At 32.9% G+C, this 21,709-nt stretch overlaps 1 protein-coding gene across 2 annotated transcripts; it reads left to right on the top strand.

Moving 5' to 3' along the window:
• The first annotated feature begins 3,902 nt into the window (after positions 1–3,902).
• LOC117934460 (ubiquitin-conjugating enzyme E2-23 kDa-like) lies at positions 3,903–21,646 on the top strand. Of its 2 annotated transcripts, none has more exons than XM_034856151.1 (8): positions 3,903–4,090; positions 11,056–11,133; positions 11,259–11,329; positions 13,983–14,062; positions 19,744–19,858; positions 20,185–20,237; positions 20,467–20,595; positions 21,238–21,646. In XM_034856151.1, the coding sequence occupies exons 3-8, from the start codon at positions 11,286–11,288 to the stop codon at positions 21,369–21,371; spliced, it is 555 nt and encodes a 184-aa protein (XP_034712042.1). In that variant the 5' UTR covers positions 3,903–4,090; positions 11,056–11,133; positions 11,259–11,285; the 3' UTR covers positions 21,372–21,646. The 2 variants fall into 2 exon arrangements, with proteins under 2 accessions (XP_034712042.1, XP_034712043.1); XM_034856152.1 differs by having other exon boundaries at positions 3,903–4,119.
• Positions 21,647–21,709: the final 63 nt, after the last annotated feature.

Below are 21,709 nucleotides of genomic sequence, written 5' to 3'. Positions count from 1 at the left end.
AAATGTTACTTTATTTGGTATTGAAAATTTTTGGTTTTTGGATGCAACTCTTGTGTCATTTTATGGTTAGCCGATTTTATACATATGACATGCAAAGGTATACATGAATGTTGGGATGCTTAACATTTCTAAATCGTGTTTTAATGTGCATTCACATTTCTTTATTAGTTTTGGTGGGTTTGATGTACTATCGTTTTGTGAACATTTGATATACAAATATTACTAGATGATGTAATGTTTTATAGGCTAATCTATAAGCATTACGAAATATAAGTTAAATGTGATATGATTATTATATTTATGGACAAAATATGCATAGGTTAATCTTATTTATTAATGGGCTAATCAACCAAAAACAACTATATCTTCCATAATCATTTACAATGATGTGATACTATAACTAAAAAGTGATGCATTTAACATGACGCCATAACTCAAAGGTGATGCATTTAATACAACACCTGATATATCTCACACAATTCTATATCAAATTAAGCATCACTAGAAATATATGGTGTCGCTTCTAAATGTGTCACCATTTATCTGCTTTGGTGTTGCTTCCAAATACGTTATCAATTGGTACCCTCTATGGTGTCAGTAGATAAAGTGACGTTATGTTGTAGCGACACCCTATGTTTATAGTGACTCATTATAAATATCACCATATATCTTTTTCCTTGTAATGTCAGAAAATCTATAATAAAAAATTTTGGATTCTTATGCATAAAAAAGAACATAGGTTTGTTTGCACCGGAGTCATGGTCTCATGGACAACATTTTGGCTATGTTTGATTCTTGAAAATTTTGAAGAAAAATATAAGGAAAAAGAAAATAAAAGAAAAAGTGAAAAAAAATAAAAAATAAAATAAAAATCGATAAATTATTTTTATATACTCCAAATTCATTTCACTTATTTTCCTCATATATTTAAAGATTAAATAATTTTAAAATACATAAATTTTGAACCAATTTTAATTATTTAATTTCCTTAAGTGAGAATTTATACAACCAATTTCCTATTTGTTTTATTATAAGATAAGACAAAGATTTAAGCTTACCTACGTGTATACGCTAGGAATTCCTTCCTTCAAATCCTTCAATACTAAGAATTTATTTGATAGTGATTTTAGGAAACATTTATAATATTTTTATGACTTGAAAGTAATTCCTTTGATAAACAAAATTAAAGCCTTCTTTTAGAAACACTAATAAATGATGTCTAATTAATTAGAATAGGGGTGTAAATATATAGACTTAAGATTTCTAATATTTTATTTTTATTATTTATTTATTTGTCTTTCTTTATTTTTATTTTTATTTTTAACAAAGTTCTCATTTTAGGTTTGAGATATTAAAATTTTTGCATTTTTAAGTTTATATGTAATAAGGGAAATCATGAGAGCGATACACAAAATGAAAATAATGGGGGAAGACACATAATGACATAAGAGAATTAAAATAATTAAGAAGAAAATGGAATCAAATATATAATAAAAAGAATTCATTCTGATGGATATTTCTATAAATTATGGACAATCAAATATTAATAATATTGTATTATCTTAAGTGGTATTTGTTTTTTTAACTTAATACTAAATGTAATCTGCTTTCAAATTTCAAATTATTTGTTTTCAACTTTTTTCTTTTAATTTTTTTTACTTAATGTTTTTTTTTAATATTTTGATTGAATAAAAAATGTCAAAATATTTGATTTTTTATTAAATGCTAAAAATAACTTTTAAAAACAATCAAAACGCAACTTTCACCATATTAATACTTAATATTTAATAAAATAAAATAATAAAAAACGAACACCTTAATATTTAATATTATTAAGTTTTATTTAGATTTAAATTAAATTAAATTCTATTTAGATTTAAATATAAAAACAAATTACACCTTAATATATAAAATATTTGTTTTTCTTAATTTTCAAATATTTATTATTTCTTTCTTTCTTTGTATAACTCAAATCAAACTCTTGTATAAACTTTTGAAAAGAAATAATAAAACTCAATGATTGAATTTCACTTCCCTTACCTCTTTTAATATTTATACATATTGAATATCATGGTGAAATTCCTTTATTTATTTATTTATTTTAAAATGTTATAATTATTCAGCTGGCCTTTTGATTGATGTTTCCCATTTAGTTTTCTCCTACATGACTTAGATGGCATTTGAAATATTGTTAAACCCAAGGGTGGATAAATTAAGTTAGATCTCATAGGTATATCTTTGTGAGTTCAAATCAAAATTAGTAATAAAAAAAGTTTTAAAATTGAAATTTGATGCAATATGAATGTTTTACATAATACCCTTTATTATTTTTAAGTCATGAATAGAATGTACCTTACTGGGGATTTTCTAATTGCATAGTGTCAAATCCTTACCTAGAAAGTTATGTATGTCAATTAGAAAAAATTGAAATGTCAAAAATATAGTTAGACAAATATTAAATAGGAAACATTATCTACAAATAATTTGCACCTAATTGTGTAGATATCGTTTTTTTTTTTTTACCTGAAATGACCCTTACATTTTTAAAACGAGTTATAGGGTTAAAGAGACTCATACTTATATAATGTCAGAACTTTTCTTATCTGATGTAGGTTATTACAAATACCATCATGCAAACACAATGTCCTCATTGTGTCCCATGAAATTGTGGAGGTCAAATATATAGATACCTTGTCAAACAAACCCTCACATCGGGATTGGGGATTGAGTCTTGATACCATTTATAACAATCTGCACTCAATCATATAGATATTGTTTGTTTTGGATTCAAATGAGCCCTTGCAGTTTTAAAACGTGTCTATAGGGTTAAGAAGAACTCATACTTATGTAGCAAGAATTTTCCTATCTGATGTGAGATATCACATTAATGGGGTGCAATAATATAACTCTTAAATTTGAAAATTAATTACCCAAATAATGACTTTTAAATTAGGTCTCATCTCTTAGAATTGGTCTATAAGACATGACATTCAATATCATAAAAGATTTAATTTATCCTTATAAATACTAATTGATTTTCAAATGAAATTGTTAAAATCCAATGTGACATGAAATTTGAAAACCACCAAGATTATAGAGTTATAAATTAAGATATATTCGTTTCATCCTCTAAATTGATAATTATAAAAATCATATTATTTCACTGAATTTCTACCACTTTTAATGATAAATATTCTTTGCTCATAGGTGTTTATTTGCCACAATTAATGTTGTTACCATGCCACAATCGACACAATACAATAGAAGGACGGAGAACATGTCCTCTTCTTCTCTGCAAGGGGTTTTGGGTCTGGCTATGAAGTATGGGCCTTTTATGATGATAAATGCTAAAAATCTTATCCTATCCATCTCTTTATTACCTCAAAATCAAAGAGGATTTCAAATCCACCAAATTTCAACTAAAAAATCAATTATAAAAAATAAAAAATAATGTTAAAACATCTCCATTGAAACATTAAATATTATTATTTTAGTATGAAATTTATTAAATAAAATTTACTTGTTAGGTAACCTAATTGATCAATATGAATATTGAGAAGTGTGATTTTACTAAATGACATATGGTCCTAAATTTGAATCATATCTACTGATTGATGTAGAAGGATCAGTATATCGATGTTTAGGTCTTCATAAAAAGTCCTAAGAACTTGACATGAAAGTTTACTCATTTATAAATAAATAAATAAATAAATAAAAAATTGTTAAAGAAAATTTAAAATTATGAGATTTTAAACTCATACAAAAGATAATTACTTCAAATAAGAGAAAATAAATTCAAAAAATGTCGTGCCACGTAGCAATACTATCATTTCAACACGTACTCGTAAGAATGTCGACATTATCTCTACCCTATATATATTTCTCTGTGCTGAGATCGCCTTTTCATTTTCTTCTCCGCATTTTCTTCTCCTTTTCTTTTCTGTTTGGACATTGGGATTTCCCGATCGGACAAAAAACCAGGGTTTCTTTATAAGATAAAAACAAGTGAAGCATCGATCTAGGAAATTTGAGTGGCAATTGTGAGATTCCTAGGTTTCAATTGTTTCATTTTCTCGGCGGTCAAATCGGGGTGATTGTTTTATTTACTCGTTGATTTTGGTTTGCTTTCTCAAGCTTTAGACTCTGAAATGATTAAATTGATAAAGAAATGCTATGTTTTTTTTGTGGAGTTTTTGAAATTGGATGATGCTATGATGGATTTTGTATCGGTGCTTCCCCTTCTGTTTTGTTATGTAATGCGATAAGGAAATTGGTGGAAAAGGATAAGAGGACAGAAAAAATTGAAATTTTAGACTGTACAACTGATTGGGAATGGAATTGTTGTTGCAAGATTTCACATTTTTTTTTATCTCTTTTGTCGTCGATTGGATGTAATGTGCTGCTTTTTCTAACATATGATCAAGTACTCATTTGGTGCAATTGCTTTAACAGGAAGATAGAAGATAGTAGTTGTTGAATTTCTTCAATTTAAAATTATTTAGTTTGAATCGGTGTTCATATATTAATTGGGATTATATTTTGTACTTAGTGCCTTCTCCATTTCACTGGAAAATTTAGCATTGAATAAATTTTCTCCCAATTTTATGTGACATTTGAGATTTTGACTTCAATCTCCTATCATCCGAAACTTACAAATTGAATAGCTGTTGGTGAAATCATAGTATTATTTACTTCTGCAATATGGTATGGGAAAAGGTAGATATAATATGAATTGTTGTATTTATATACATGCCATTTTTACCCAAATCTACAAAGCTATGATTGTAGTGGGTTTTATGCCCATGTAGTATTCATAATTTAATTTTGCTTAAGTAATAGGTGAATGAAAAATCAGGGCTAATGTAGATCCAAATTCTTTTGTGGAAACTTTCAGCAGGAATAAGAAAAGGTGTTTTATCACATCATTTATGGTTAAGTAAACGATATTTCCTGTTAGGATTTAGGATATGATTCCTTTCCCCTACATGTTTAGGGAAATAAGTGTTTTGGCTTAACAAGTTTTTTGATGGGAGCACATCTTACTTTAAAAGTGAAGTACTTTTGGTTGAGTCATTGCAGTGAGGCTAACAAAAATCATCAAAATAAAAGTTTACTCTTACCATTGCTATTATATGTACCATGTTGTGGCCTTACTCTATCTCAATTCTCATTGCTCCCTACACTTCTTCCGGGATTCACTTTATCTCATGTGGTGATATTGAAGTTTTGCTTTGAGTTGTTAGTTTTCCTATACTTAAAAGTGGTGACCACTTGAGAATGGTACTATGTTAGTTCAATCATTACCATGGGTCATAAATTCACAAATCCTGTAGTTATCATGGAAATATGTGGTAAAGTTAATTGAGATCATATATACATGTTTTGCAACAAAAAAAAGTTTTTAGTGTCATTATTTGTAAATTTTGTCATATAGGTTTAGATAAAAAATTTCATTTTGTTTTTTTTCTTTAACTTCAGGTGCTTTATGAGAATGCCTTTTTGATTCTCATTACTACAGTATACATAGGATCTACAATCATATTTATAGATACAATGGTTTAAATCTATTTAAGGGAATAAAATATCCTAATTTCCATCATTGAATCTCCCAATTTTTAGTAGCGAATCTGAACAATCTTTCCACACTCCCCCTCAAGCTGGCTCGAAAATGTCTTTCATACTTTGCTTACAAGTTATGCTATCGAGCTGCCCCTTGTGTAGTCCCTTGGTAAAAACATTGCAAATTGCTTGATTGTAGGGATATAAAGCATGCAAATCAGTCCACCATCTAACTTCTCTTTGATAAAGTGTTGGTCAACTTCTACATGCTTGGTTCTATGATGTTGGAATGGATTATGTGTTATATTGATCCTTGGTTCATTGTCACAATAGAGCTTCATAGGCTGAGGTCTTCAAGTAAATTTTTTAGCCCTAAAAGTTCACAAATCCCATGAGCTACTGCTCTAAATTCAGCCTCTGCACTGCTTCTAGCTACCATGATTTGCTTCTTGCTTCTCCAAGTCACTTGGTTGCCTCTAATAAATGTATAGTAGCTTGATGTGGACCGTCGATCTGTCATGCTTCTTGCCCAATCAGCATCGATGTAAGCTTCGATTCGTGAGTAGCCATGATTCTCAAACGGTAAATCCACTCCTGGTTTCCCTTTTAAATACTTGAGAATTCGATCAATTCCTTTAAAATGTTCTTCCCCTGGTGAGTGCATAAGTTGACTCACAGCACTTACAGCAAACGCTATGTTCGATTGAGTATGAGCTAGATAAATGAGTCTCCTAACTAACCTTTGAAACTGTTCCTGATTCACCACCTTATTTGCACTTGCTAGTTGTAGCCTAAATTTGGGCTCCATTAGGGGTTTCCACTGGTTTGCAACCAAGTAAATTGGTCTCTTCAAGTAAGTCAAGTACAAACTTTCTTCGTGTCACAAATATTCCCTTCTTAGACCTTGCAAACTCCATGCCAAGGTCTTTTACTTCAAATTCTCTTGCATGGAACTTCTTCAAGACCTTTAGTTCCCCTTCATCATCACCGGTAAAGATAATATCATCCACATATACAATGAGTATGACTATCTTACCCGTTGTTGAGTGCTTGTGGAACAACGTATGATCGGCTTGACTTTGTCAATATCCACACCTTTTGATAGCCTTGGTGAATTGATCAAACCAAACTCTAGTGATTGTTTTAGTCTATAGAGAGAGTTCTTTAACTTAAATACTTTTCCAGCTTCAAGCACGCTTCCTAAACACGATGGTAGGTCCATGAAAACCTGCTCCTTTTTTTTTTGATCAGCTGAAAACCTGCTCCTCTAGCTCTCCATTTAGAAAAACAGTCTTCACATTGAGTTGATGCATCAACCATCTCAAATTTGTAATAAGAGATAGTAGTACTTGAATTGAATTAATCTTTGCAATAGGGGCAAAGGTTTCTTGGGAGTCAATTCAATTGCCCTCCACTTACCCTCCACTTACTTGGGGATGTCGTTGGGTGCTCCCTTCAAGTTTGTGGTAGCTTGGGATGAAGTGGAGGAGAGATTCCCTAAGAGATTGGCTATGTGGAAATGTCAATATATTTATAAGGGAGGAAGAATTACCTTGATTAGAAGCACATTGTCTAACTTGCCTATTTATTTAATGTCTATTCTACAATTGCCAAGAGAGGTCAGATTAAGGATGAAGCAGATTCAAAGAGGATTCCTGTGGGGAGGTGGGGCCCTAGGACGGAGACCTTACTTGGTAAGATGGGCAACAGTGTGTCTTAATAAGAGAAAAGGGGGTTTGGGGGTTAAGAGCCTTTTTATGCTCAATAAGGCCCTCCTTTGCACATAGAGTTGGTGGTTTGCGAATGAGAGTGGGGTTTTATGGAACCAAGTAATTAAGGGGAAATATGGGGAGGAACAAGGAGGGTGGTGTTCTTGGGATGTCGGAGAAGGGTATGGTGTAGGGTTGTGGAAAGCAATTAGGAAGCTTGGGCACATCGTTAGCAGTAGACTCTTCTTTGTGGTGGGGAATGACCAAAAGGTGAGTTTTTGGAAGGATATTTGGTGTGGGGCTACACCTTTATGTGCTTCTTTCCCTTCCTTATTTGCCCTAGTTGATCCCAAAGAAGCTTGAGTGAAGGATGTTTGGACCAGGACAGTAGAGGGGAAAGGGGCATTGGAGTCCTCGATTCATTAGGTATTTTAATGATTGGGAGATGGATGAGGTGGAAGGTCTTCTATTACGCTTGTGTGGTCAGAAAGTGATCGTGGAAAAGGAGGATAGGGTGCGGTGAATGGAAAGAAATGATGGAATTTTCTTGACAAAGTCGCTTTACAAGGCCTTAAAGACAGACGCTTCAGTTTTGTTTCCAATGAAGATCATTTGGAAATCATGTGTACAACCAAAAGTAAGTTTCTTTGCATAGGAAGCATCATAAGGCAAAGTTTTAACTTTGGACCAAGTTAAAAAGAGGGGATGAGCCTTAGCAAATAGATGCTATTTTTGACAAGCGGATGAGGAATTCATTGACCACCTCCTTCTCTATTGTGAAAATACAAGGACATTGTGGGAGATGCATTTCACTCTTTTTGGGGTGTCTTAGGTGTTTCCTTTTCAGTTAGGGAAACCCTCTTGGGTTGGAATGGATTCTTTATGGGAAAAAAAAGCAAGATAGTTTGGAGAGCGGGTCCTCTTTGCATTTTTTGAACAGTTTGGAAGACAAGGAATAGAATCGCCTTTGAAGATGTGTGGACATCCAATGGCTGAAAACTTCTTTTTTTAACTCACTTTGATCGGAGACTAAATTGTCTATAAAAGATGGTCCATCAACCTTTTTTGAGTTCATTGATTAGGTGGGTTCCCATTGAGGGAGGGATTGTTTTTTGTATATCTTTGTAGACGGTTTTCTTTTTTGTTTCAGATGTTAGGGAGTGAGTGTTTCCCTTTCTGTTTTGTACATCTTGAGTCGCTATTTTAGCCCCTCTTCACATTACAATACTTTTTCTTATCAAAAAAATAATTTTGGGTGAATCCTTTGGCTGCAAGCCTTGCCTTGTACCTATGAATGCTTCCATTTGCCTGGTATATAATCGTAAACACCTACTTACAACCCACAATCCTTTTATCTCTTGACAATTTAATAATTTCCCTAAGTATCATTCTTCTTAATAGCATTCATCTCTTCCATGATTGTCGTCCTCCATTTAGTGTGACCTAAGGCTTCCTGTATAGTTTTAGGCAATGCAACATTAGAGAGATTAAACGTAAAGGTTCTATAGTTCTGAGAAAGTCTATGGAATGAGACATACTTTGCAATAGGATGCATAGTGTAGGAACGTGCGTCCTTTCTAAGTGCAATGGGAACATTAAAGTCATGTGAAGCACCCTCTAAACTACTAGATTTAGGAATTGAACATGGGTTTGGCAAAGAGATACCTGTTTCATCTAATGGGCCATCATTTGGAGGAGTTTCTTGGCTTATGTTCGACTGTGACTCTCTATTTTGATTATTTTTACTTCAAGAGTAGGACACAACTTAGTTTGACTTTGTTTCTATGGTGGTTATGCTAGTGAATTAGAATCTATAATGTTTGGTCCATTGGGTAAAGGCTGGACAATGGATAAAGGCTCAATAAGTAACACTTCTAAATGGGATTTTTGTGGGTGACATGACAATGACATGGGTAAGGGTTCCATCACTTCCCAAAAAGGATCTTTTCTCTCAATACTCTCTCCCTGAAGATGATTTTTGGTGAAATAAGGTTGGTTTTCGAAAAATGTCACATCTATAGTCATAACAAGTTTGTTTGAAATAGGATTATAACATTTGTACTATTTTTGTTTAGGAGAATACCCAAAAAATACACACTTTTTTGATTGAGAATCAAGTTTAGAAGGGTTTTGTTTATGGATGTGGACAAATGCAGTGCAACCAAAGATTTTCAAAGGTAGAGAAGTAGAGATGCAAATATGTGGGAAAATGACCAGTAATCTATTTGGAGGAGTGTCAAATTTCAAGACTCTAGTGGGCATCCTATTGATTGAGTAAGATGCCATGGGAAAAGCCTCACCCCACAAATATTTTGGAAAACCCATATAGCAAACATTATAGACATAGCCACCTCAAGTAAATGATGGTTTTTTCTCTCAACTATATTATTTTCAAAGCATGTGGATTGGTGGGTAATGCCTTTTTCTTTAATGTATCTACCAAGAATAGAGTTGAAATATTCCTCTCTATTGTTAGTTCTAGAGACTTGTATTCAAGTGTGGAACTAGGTTTTAATCATGAAATAGAACTCTTTAAACATTTCCTCGGCATCAGATTTCTTTTTTAAGAGATACACCCAATAGACTCTAGTATGGCCATCAATGAATGTAATTAATCACTTGGTTTCGCTTATATTTGTGACTCAAGAAGGTCCCATATATAATTGTGAATTTGGTAAAATGGTTTGGATTCTTGATAAGGATGAGGCAAAAAATGAACATGGTGATATTTAGATAATTGGCAAACTTCACATTGAAATATCAAATGATTCAAATTTTTTAATAGAATTGGACATAATTGTTTCAAATAAGAAAAGTTAGGATGACCTAACCTGTTGTGTCATACCATTATTTCATCTTTAACAAGAATAAAAATCACACTACTACTCGCAGCTTGAGCTTTTCCACCTTTGAGGAAGTTGTTATCAAAATAATAGAGTACATTAGCCTTCCTAGCATTACCAATCATCCTCCTTGAATGTTGGTCGTGGAATTCACAATTAGAGTCACAAAATTTTGCAAAACGGTTAGAATTTTTGGCTATTTTGCTAACTGAAAAAAGATTGTAAGAAAGATTAGGAACATGGAGAACACATTTGAGAAATAGATTTTCTGAAATAAATATAGAACCTTTCCCTGCAACCAGATACAAGCTACCATCTGCAGTTCTAATTTTTAAGTGACCATAACATGGAGAATAAGTGGTAAATAAGTGTACATAGGATATCTTCAACTTCAGGTGGTTTCTTTATGATATTTGAACACAAAGACAAATTGAGAATGAATTTTTGATTCTCATTACCACAATGTACATAGGACCTACAATCATATTTATGGATACAATGGTTTAAATCTATTTAAGGGAATAACCTATTTACAGGACATAATTAAAATTCAAATTCAAATTCAAAGAATAAAATATTCTAAAATATTCAAAGAATAAAATATTGTAAAATTTCTAAATATGGACAATACTTCGTAATTTTCAGCAGTGAATCTGAACTAGTCTTTCCACAATATCTTTATCATGTATGCTTCTAGTGTGGAAATCTATCTTACTTGAAAGTTTTAGAAAAGGGACATGCATTAGGTTTGTACAAAAAATCCATTACAGTTTAAAGCTGTTGAAAATTTTTAGATGTAACAATTTTCTATTCTTTTTATTACATGGCTTGCATAAGCTGAACTTCTGTTTGAAGTTGCAATGTTGTGCATGATCTTGTTATTCAATGTCTTGCTTTTCTGATATTGTTCTTTCCGACTGATATATGCAATAACCTGTTTCTAGTTTTGGACATTAAAAACTGAGGCTATCTACTTCACCATCTCGGATCATCACATAATCTTGTGGATCTCTTTGAGGACAGTATGTTGTTGTTTCTCTAATCCCATATGTTGGTTTCTTTTATGCTCAACCATTATATTTCTAATTTCACATGAAATTTAGGGGAATATTTTCTGAAAATTTTGATTTCTTTGATGGATTTGTAGCTGGTTGGGAAAATTTTAAGGATAAAAATGTCTTCTCCAAGCAAGAGGAGAGAAATGGATGTCATGAAGTTGTAAGCTTCTTATTGCTGTTTATATCTCCACTTTAAGTCATTTTTCATTGTTGTTACTATTTTAGTTTCTCTTTACATGTTTGATGACATTTGGTTGGAAGGAAGTTTGGTGATAACTTTCAATTGTTTTGGACACTTGACTAGGCCCTAATGTGGGGAGGTTCAAATGGATTGCCTTAGTCTTAGGGCAATAGAAAATTAGTGGGGCAGAGATGCCTAAGTCAAGTGCCTCACTAGCTTTGGAGAAAAAAAGAAAAAAGGCTAGGAAGTGGTCATAAACTGTATACATATTGTCTTTTAGTTTCACTAAGTTAGTCTTTCTATGAGTTTTGTAAAAGGAAAACTTATGTCCAAGCACATCTCGTGTATTAAAGGAAGGACCATCACTCATGCATCTGTTTTTTCCCCTTAATTGGTTGGGGTTTTGGGCTCCAATGACCAAAGAGGAGGTAGAGGATATGATGAACAAAGAGGAGAAGGGGGGAGGTGGAGAAGTCTCATCAGTCATTATCCTGTTGATATGTATTTTTTATTTTTTGACATGGGTTTGGGTGGTGCAAGTACATGTCTATGCGTCGAATCCTTTGCATCCTAAAATCTTAGGACATGAGAATTCAAGTGAAAATGATTTCAACTATGGGTGCAAGTCCTCGGGTATGACATTAATGAAAAGTGAATTAACACTAAATACAAGTATAGTAAGTAAGATAATAATTCATTTGTAATACTATACCATCAATTGCAATTGGAGAATATATTTATTATGTCTTTTATATTTTAATAAGATTTGATGGTACATGAGAAAAATATTTAAGACTAATATAATTTTGATTAGTTTAAAATTTTAAATTTTTATGTTGATTTTGTAATACAAATTTTCTAACAAATTAAATATTAAAAAAATATAATCCATATTTAATTTCTTATCATATGAATTTTTTTTGACTTTTTTTTTTTATAATAATTATTATAATTTATCTATAGATTTTTTTTTAAGATATTAATTTTGATATTTTTCTGTAATGTTATATAATGTTAATTATTACATTTATTTTTAAATTTTATTTTAAAAATTGAGAAAAAGATAAAGGAACTATTAATTATTATATTTATGTTAAAATTTTATCTAGTATAATTTTTAAAAATTAAGAAAGATAAAAAGAGAAATAAATGTATTTGAACCAATACAAACATAATTTTAAAAAAATTAAAAGAAATAATGCAGTTCAAACTCCTGGTATTAGTTAAAGATGAGATAATGTTATATTATTATCTAGCATAACTTTTAAAAAATTTAGAGAGAAAATATAATTTAAAAAAAATTAAAGAGATAATAATGCAGCTGTATCTCCATATCATCCAGCTACATCGTTTGACTTGGGTATTTCAGCTGAAATGAAAGTGTCCGTGTATTATAACTTACTACCATGGAATGACCAAAAGCTTTTTTTCGTATCTTTTTACACGAGTTTCTGTTTTGCTCGTCTTTATGTTTTGTCTTTTTACCTCCCACATCACCGCCCTAACCCCTTACCACTTGAGCTAAGCCTCAAGAGTGCATGTTTCCTTACTTCTTTCACTTCTTTGGCAATGTAACTCTCATTTTCTTACTTCTGTCTTTGCCCCTTATTTACCATATTAACCCACATTCTTGTTCAATCAATTGTTATTTTCAGGAACACTTTCTCTTCATAACCAAATCTTTGGGGCTTAAATACCATTTATTTTATTGTGCAGTATATTCTATCTTTAGTTTCCAATTACTGCAGACTTGTTTTGTTTTAAACAACTGGATAGGGTGAAACTTTTACATGCATATTGAAATAATAATAATAATGGAGAGTTAAATATTGGCGGGAAGCCAAAAAATATATTTTTGATTAAACTACAGAAAAAAATATCATATGACATGGGACATGTTACTTTGTATATTTGGAGTGAAGAGAAACTGGATAATATGAGCCTTTTAAGGAGGAACCACAAGTGAGGCAAGCATAAAAAGGGATCAAACACTCATATATTGGTCTTCTGGTTTTATCTAGTAGAGATAAGATTTAGTTTTTACATTATAGAGAGCTTTAAAGTGATGATTGAGGCAATCAGACAATATGTTTGGTCATGAAGCCTCAATGTTACCATGAATTTGGAGTTCTACTCTGAACTTTGATCAGCAATCCACTCCTGCCGGGCAAAATGTGTTATGATTTTTGTTTTCTGAACCCTCAGACCTTGTGACCTCCATGTTATAGCATGACACTCCAACCAGGCTATGATGCATTTCAAATGTTGAAATTGTTTAATTTTATATTTTTGCAAACTATTTTTATAAGTTACCACACTGCTTACTATGAGTGTCTTGCATATTAGGTAATATGTAACCATTGTGCCTCATTTATAGTGCCTATTTGCATTTAAATATTCTGAAATTGCATTCCTCCATTTGGTTTGCTAAGAGATTTTTATGGCTCTTAGTGGCACTATCATATCAAACTTATATTACTTTGTGTATCATACTTTTTTCCCATTCTTATTTTTGCAGGATATTTAGTTCCTTTAATCTAGATTTTGAGACTTACTTTAAGATATTGAAGCTGCATCAGTTCAGAATTATCTTCGTTGTGGCTCATATTACCACTTTTGTTATGTTAATTAGGATGATGAGTGATTACAACGTGGAGACGATAAATGATGGACTCAATGAATTCAATGTGGAATTCCATGGACCAAAAGAAAGTACTGTCTTTACCCTTCCACTTCTCTAGTATATTGTTTTAGTGTCTTTTTTTCCTTATCTTTGTTTTTATTAAATACTACAAGACAATAAAATTCATTAGATTCATCTTGTTAAGTACAAGGAATGCAGCGAAGGATGAATTTTTTTTTCAAGATATACAAAGAAACTGAAAAAGAGCATTTATGTCTATGCCAAAGCAAAGTAAACTAATTATCTTATGAAGAAAACCGAAATAATGTACAAGCTAAGAGAATTATGCATGTCAAGCAGGTACAAAATCCCTGAGTCACCAAGGATGCCAAGTGTCTAGGCCCTCACTTGGCTAAGTGATCTGTTTCTTAGTAACATGCAGAATCTGTAGTTTTAGGGCAGCTTTCCATTTGTTTTGATGGATACAATCTGTATTTGAGATTGTACAGTTGCACATATGTGTCTGTTAATATATTTGCTTATCCAAGTGTTGGTGGAATGGTGAGGAATTTGGAATAGATTTATTTGAGGACATCGTTTCAATTTGGCTGATTGAGTTATATTGATTAAGAAATTTGAAATTTTCAAATTTTTACCTAGCATACCAACAAAAAAAGAAATGTTATGAACTTTTTTTTTTCATCTTTCTTGGCCTTGGTTGATATTTTGTTTTTTATTTTTCTTTTCTTTAGGCTTTGGATGTTAGTCCAGACCAAATTGAGAGCTATGGTTTTGAATCATATGGACCCAATAGATTGTTGGTTTTCCAAATCTTTAGGTTACCTTTGTCAAGTTGAGCTGGAAAGAGCACAAATAGCTTGTTCTTCCTTCCCCTCCCTTTTCCTGTGGTTCATCATGAAGAGTTTTCAGTTAATTTTCCCCTCGTCTTGCATTCATTATTGATAGAAATATTTTTTGTGGACAAGTTATTCTAGCTAATCACTTATTTCTCTTAGTCAAATTTATTAGGTCACATTTCCTGAATGCTTCAGGAAATCAAACGGTAGGTATAAATTATTCCTTTGCCTTTTTATCAAAATTTTCCCTTCGATTGGAGCGGGTGCATTTACTTCTTGTGCGATGTTCATATCCTTCAGTTTCTGGTTACATCTCAATATTTTCTGGGCCACTAGATTCATGACTATGATTTTCTAAAACTTATTACATTAAATGTTAAACTGCTAGATTTAAGGAGAGCCACATTTTGGTTAGTTTTTATCTGTTGTCCTGTGGCTGTGCAGAGATTGTTTGGACCAGCTAGTATCTTCTGGGTCAACCCTCACCCCTCAAATTCATTACAGACACAAGAAACTCAGATGTTATTATAAATGTGCCAGATTTGAAATTGTTGGGTGGTTTGTGGTTGGTGTCAGCACATTTTCCAAATTTCTTTTGATCAGACATTTACCACATATTTGGAGCTATGGTTCTTGAATATCAGGGAAAACATATTCTATGATGAGCCAAATTTTTATATCTGTTGTGTTTAATACTCCTACTTGTGGAATAATGTAATTAGGAAAGATTATAAGAATATATTTTTCTAATAAGGAGAGGATCAAGACAATCGCATAATGAAGGGGATTTGATAGAATTAGGTGAGGAAAATTTCTATTTTTGGTGTTAGGAGTATTTGTATAAATATGTGGGATGTACAAATAGAAATGGAGGAAGAAATTTATTTCATTTACCTTCCAATTCTTCTTATTCTACATGGTATCAAAGCCTTAGGCTCTTAAATTTGGAAAGAATTTTTTTGGCCTTCATTGCTAAGTTGAAGATCATAGTTGGCCTTCATTGTCTACTTGACGGTTTCCTTCTCATTTGAGTCAACCTTCATTGTCAACCTTAAGGTTTCTCTCTCGTCTAAGTTATGCCATTGCTGCAAACACAATCTTGGTACTTGCGCCGCAAACCCAGATCATGAACTCAACAACCGGAGACCTCAGTCGTTGTCCTCATGCTAAAACCCTTGTTCACAAAATCAAAATCATGCCCTCGGCTTCGCACTAGTATAGATCTTCCTTCTCGCAAGCCTCACGCTCCTTGTGATCGAATTTAGTAGCACTCTTACTAGCCCTATCTGCCTCAGCTTTGCTCGTCTTCTTCGGCATCATTGATCTCTCTCACAAGTTTTCTAAGCCTCTGCCAATGATGACAAACCTCATTGCGCTACTGGAAACAACAAAGGATAGCGTCTGCTATCATTCACCGTCGAGGAGATCATGCTGCCAGCCCTTGCCGTCAGCTTTGTCTTTGCCTTGTGTTGCTGTCGGCGTTGCCGTTGTCGTTGCCCTAGGATCTAGTCGTTGCCATCAGCTTTGCTATCTCACGACAACACCTCTGATTGCCAACGAGGGCTCTAATAGGAGTATTTAAAGTTTGGCTATCATACTAGTTAAGTGTTTAGGTTAGGTTATTTAAGCCTTATAGTAAAATAACAAAATAATAATAATTAAAAAACAACAATAAAAAAACAAAAACAAAAAAAGAAGAAGGAAAAAGAGGTATGTTAAAGGTATTAGAAACCACTGCTCAATCTGAAAAAATGACAATTGGTTACAATGGAGGGCAACCAAAGGATATTGGACAAGCACACTTGTCTTTTGTTCAACCAATTGAAGAAAGATCCCTTAAACAAGGTGAATTCAACCAGGAGGAGATTGAAAAACTAAGAACTTTGTTGAGAACACTTGAGAAACCTTCGCGTACCTCCTCACTGGTATTTTCAGGTAAGTTTCCTATTTCCATTGGATTAAAAGCCTTAGATGAAACCTTTGTTAATTCATGGGTTATAGATTCAAATGTCATATATCATATGACTCATTCGACGCACCAATTTCACAATTATAACCCTTGTCCAAGCATTAAGAAAATAACCACAACTGATGGTTCATTAACCACCATTGTAGGTGTAGGAGATATCCACATTAGTTCTACACACATTTAGAAAAGTGTTTCATGTTCCAAAGATAACTACTAATCTTGTCTGTATACAAAAGGTTACAAAAGATTTGGGTTGTAATGTGATTTTTTACCATGCTCACTATGTATTTCAGGACTAGAATTTAAGGAAGATAATTAGACTTGCTAAGGAACGGAATGGGCTGTACTACCTTGAGACACCAAGCAAATCAGAGGTGTTGTGAGTGTAGAACTAATGTGGATATCTTTATGCATATTCACAGTCCAAAAAAGGGAAAATTGGACCCAGGAGTAGTCAAATATGTTTTTGTGGGATATTCGTAAACTTAAAAGGGATATAAGTGTTACCATCCACCATCCAAATTTTATTTTTTTTCTCTCAACTGATGTTACTTTCAATGAAAGTGAGTATTATTTTCCCACTTCTTATATTTAGGAAGAGAATTCCATCGAGAAGACAAGGATCAAGACTTCTGTTTCAGTGATGCCTTTCTCATCGACCCTACTGACCTTCCTAAAGTGTCCGATCCAATATCTATACCATCCTTTGAACCCGAGTCATCCATTGAGCTTACTCTTGAGAATCAAATGATTGGCAAAGCGTACTCAAGGAAGAAAGCTATAGTTCCTCGACTTATACGAGTCCAGAAATCTAAACCAACTTTTAGAAATGAGGTAACAATCTTTCATCCTCCCTTACAAATTAAGTTAGAACTTCAGTCTGAAAAACCCATAGACTAAAACCTCCCTATTTCCATCAGGAAGGGAACGAGAGAATGTACTAAACATCCTTTGTATCCACTTTCCCATATTGTATCATTCAAAAGGTTGTCTCCTCCCATAAGAGTTTTCTTACAAGTTTGAACAAAATTTATATTCTTACCGCTCTGTCTGAGACTTTATTTAATGAAAATTGGAGACAAGTCATGAATGTAAAAATGGAGGCCTTGGAGAAAAATTAAACTTGGGAGTTGGTAGATTTGCGTGCAAGAAAAAGACCAGTGAGACATAAGTGGGTCTATACTATTAAGTATAGAGCAGATGAGACATTAGAGAGGTGCAAGACAAGATTGGTGGCTAAAGGATATACTCGGTGTGGATTATTTGAAGACATTTGCCCCAATTGTCAAGAGGAACACAGTTAGAGTTTTGTTATCATTGGCAGGAAATTATAACTGGTATCTACAATAGTTCAATGTCAAAAAGGCATTTCTGAATGGAGATATGGAAAAAGAGATTTATATGGAAGTCCTTGTTGGATTTGGAAGTGATCTAGCCACTAAAAAGCTGTGTTAATTGAAGAAAGCTCTATACAGGCTAAAATAGTTTTCAAAGGTTTGGTTTGAAAGGTTTGCTAAAATAATGAAAAACATGTGATAGAGACAAAGTCAAGGAAATCATATGTTGTTCATCAAACATTCAGATTCAGGGGGGAGTTACAGCTCTTCTAGTATATGTGGACAACATCATTGTGACAAGAAATAATGAAAAAGAGAGATAGACTTTGAGGCAATGCTTGACTAAGGAGTTTGAGATTAAAGGGTTAGGAAAGTTGAGATGCTTCTTAGGAATTGAAGTTGCACATTCTAAGTAGGGAATCTTAATTTCTCGATAGAATTATGTAACGGACCTTCTCAAGGAAATAGGGAAGTTGACATGTAAACCAACAAGCACACCAATAGATCCTAATCATAAGCTTAGAGAGGCTAAGGAAGATGTTATATTAGATAGAGAGATGTATCAACATCTAGTAGAAAGACTCATTTATTTTTCTTACACAAGACCTAATGTGGTATATGCTATGAGTGTGATTAGCTAGTTCACGCACAATCCAAAAGAGGTTCATTTGCAAGCTGCTAATTAAGTGCTACAGTACCATAAGGGGTCTCTAAGAAAAGGCATTCTATTTAAACAAAACTCAGGACTAGTACTTAAAGCATACACAGATGCAGGTTATGTTAGATCTGTGGTTGACAAAAGATCAACAATTGGGTATTGCACCTTTCTTGGTGGGAATCTAGTAACATGGAAAAGTAAGAAATAGAGTTTGGTGGCGAGGTCTAATGCAAAAACAGAATTCCATGCAATGGCTCAAGGAGTTTGTGAACTCCTATGGTTGAAGATTACTTTGGAAGATTTGAAGATTAAATGGGATGGCCCAATGAGACTTTACTATGATAATAAACCTGCAATTAGTATTGCACATGATCCAATGCAACATGATCAAACGAAGCACATAGAGATAGACAAACATTTTGTTAAGGAGAAACTAGATAGTGGGTTGATTTGTACTCCTTATGCATCTATGGGTTGCCAACTTGCAAATATTCTTACCAAAGGTTTAAGTAGTATAGGGTTTCAAGCAAGTGTATCCAAACTGGGAATGGAAAACATCTATTCACCAACTTGAGGAGGAGTGTGGAAAAATGTAATTAGGAAATATTATAGTTGTATATTTTTTGTAATTAAGGCGAGGATTAGGACAATCCTGTAATCAAGGTGATTTGATAGAATTGGTAGGAAGTTTCTATTTTTTGTGCTAGGAGTATTTGTATAAATATGTGGGATGTACAGATTAAAATGGAGGAAGAAATTTATTCCATTTACCTTCCAATTCTTCTTATTTTACACTACTTTATTTATTTTTTATACTTGGCATTTGATATATGACTGAGAAAACCTTGTAGGAAATTTGAATTTCTATGACAGAAAGGCCACTTGGCTGTTTAAGGTTATGTTCTTTTGTATTTGATATTTAACTGTGATCTGGCTGTGATGGCTGCAGGCCTCTATGAGGGTGGGGTGTGGAAAATTCGTGTTGAACTCCCAGATGCTTATCCTTACAAGTCTCCTTCTATTGGGTTTGTCAACAAGATTTTTCATCCAAATGTTGATGAGTTGTGAGCATTCTTTCACCCTTAGAAAGCAGATTCATCTCTGATTTCAGTATACTAAATTTTCTGCTTTTGGAACTCCAAGCCATGGAGAATTAATTTCCAGAAATTGATCCCCCAAAAATTGAACTTTTACTTTGTTTTGTTCTTCAAAATATTGTAATTGGCTCTCTCATAGAATATTTTTTGTTTGTGATGAGAGTATATAATTGGTTTATTGAAATCTCTTTACGCTGTCAGATTTGACGACTTTGTTTCCATTTTTAATTTTTTTTTTGAAGTAGTTGGCAAGTCCCAGCTAAATTGGTTGCATATTTTTTTATGAACTGCAGGTCAGGTTCTGTATGCTTGGATGTTATTAACCAATCATGGAGTCCAATGTTTGGTCAGTATTGCTTGTTAGTCCTCCATAAAAATTGAGTATCATATGATTGCAAAATATGTGCACATGTCTTCTTATATTTCCATGTCTTCATGTTCACTTATGCACAATTACAGTCTCAGATCTTTTAATCTGAGTCAGCCAAGACTTGTTTTTTATTAATATTTTTTTTGTTTTATATCTTTCAGTTTCTGGGCATTATTTATCTAATTATGTTTCCTGCTTGTCACAGATCTTTTAAATGTCTTTGAAGTCTTTCTTCCACAGCTCTTGCTTTATCCAAATGCTTCAGACCCACTTAATGGTGATGCAGCATCAATGATGATGAAGAACAAAGATCAATATGAGAAAAAAGTAAAAGGTAAAATTTTTTCACACATATAAATGTGGATGCATCTAGGAGAGTATAACAACTTGAATTAGAACTTCACCAAAACTTTCCATTTGATTGGAAGTCTATAAGCACATCACTGCTCTTACAATACTTGGACAAACTGTTTAGCAGGGGACCCATATAACATATAAATACGGAGAACTTTTGATTGGTAAGATAATTTGGGCCAAGTCTTCAAACAAAATCCAATAATTTTGAAACCAAAAGTCTTTTGGGCAAGGCTAATTGGAGACAGGTCCACGAATGAACTTGAGGTGTTTAACAGTTACTGTGCTCAGGGATCCATGCCCTGCTAAAGGCTCAGATATGAGATGCTTCCTTAGAATTTTAGTTGACCAAACCAGCTCTGCTATGAAATTATTTGCACTAGAAGTGGATAGCATCTACTTCCTTTTCTTGTTAGTAGGAGCATCTACTTCAGAGGAGCTTTAATATTTTAAAATTTTGGTTATTATTGTATGTTATTGAAACCCATTCTTCCATGAGATTGTTTCTCACAATACCCATAGGCCTTAAAGTCTGAAAGAAGTAGGGAACATGTGTGGATACTGAGCAAGTTTGGGTTAAGGATACTGAATTTAAGTTTTGCCATTTTATGTGTGGAAACAGAGTACTGTGAGCGATATGCAAAGAAGGAGAACATTACCAATGAAAGACTTGAAGAGGACAGTGAAGATGAGGACTTCAGTGATGGAAAAAGCGCATCAAGCGACGAAGATATTGCTGGACATGCAGATCCATGAGAAAAATTCTTGGGGGATTTGTCATCTTGGCACAAAGACCCCACATGAACACCAGTTTGTCCTTCCCATGATTGTATTACAATTTACAATTTCTCATTTGCCTGTAAAATCACAACTGTTTAAGAATTATGCCCTGGTATACTTGGTACAGGGGATCAAATGAAAATTTGAAAGAACAGGAAAATCCATAAGTAATTTCAGTGATAAGTAAAATCAATTACTTGTAGTTTTACCTACATGTAAAACTGTAAGAAATTAATGACTAAATTCAGTAATATATGTTGTCTTGTATTTCTAATTTTTCAAATTTTATTTAATCTCCTCTAAGCTTGTTTTTC

The sequence above is a fragment of the Vitis riparia genome, chromosome 17 (genome assembly GCF_004353265.1).
Source record: "Vitis riparia cultivar Riparia Gloire de Montpellier isolate 1030 chromosome 17, EGFV_Vit.rip_1.0, whole genome shotgun sequence".
NCBI classification, from domain to species: Eukaryota; Viridiplantae; Streptophyta; class Magnoliopsida; order Vitales; family Vitaceae; genus Vitis; species Vitis riparia.
The sequence above is the reverse complement of the archived record's forward strand: the minus strand, read 5'-3'. Positions and strand labels throughout refer to the sequence as shown.

Excerpts from the sequence above, each read along its gene's own strand:
- LOC117934460 (XM_034856151.1), top strand. The coding sequence starts at position 11,286 with ATGTCTTCTCCAAGCAAGAGGAGAGAAATGGATGTCATGAAGTT. Across the intron at positions 11,330-13,982 it reads GAAATGGATGTCATGAAGTT|GATGATGAGTGATTACAACG; the intron begins GTAAGCTTCTTA and ends TATGTTAATTAG. Across the intron at positions 20,596-21,237 it reads ATATGAGAAAAAAGTAAAAG|AGTACTGTGAGCGATATGCA; the intron begins GTAAAATTTTTT and ends GTGTGGAAACAG.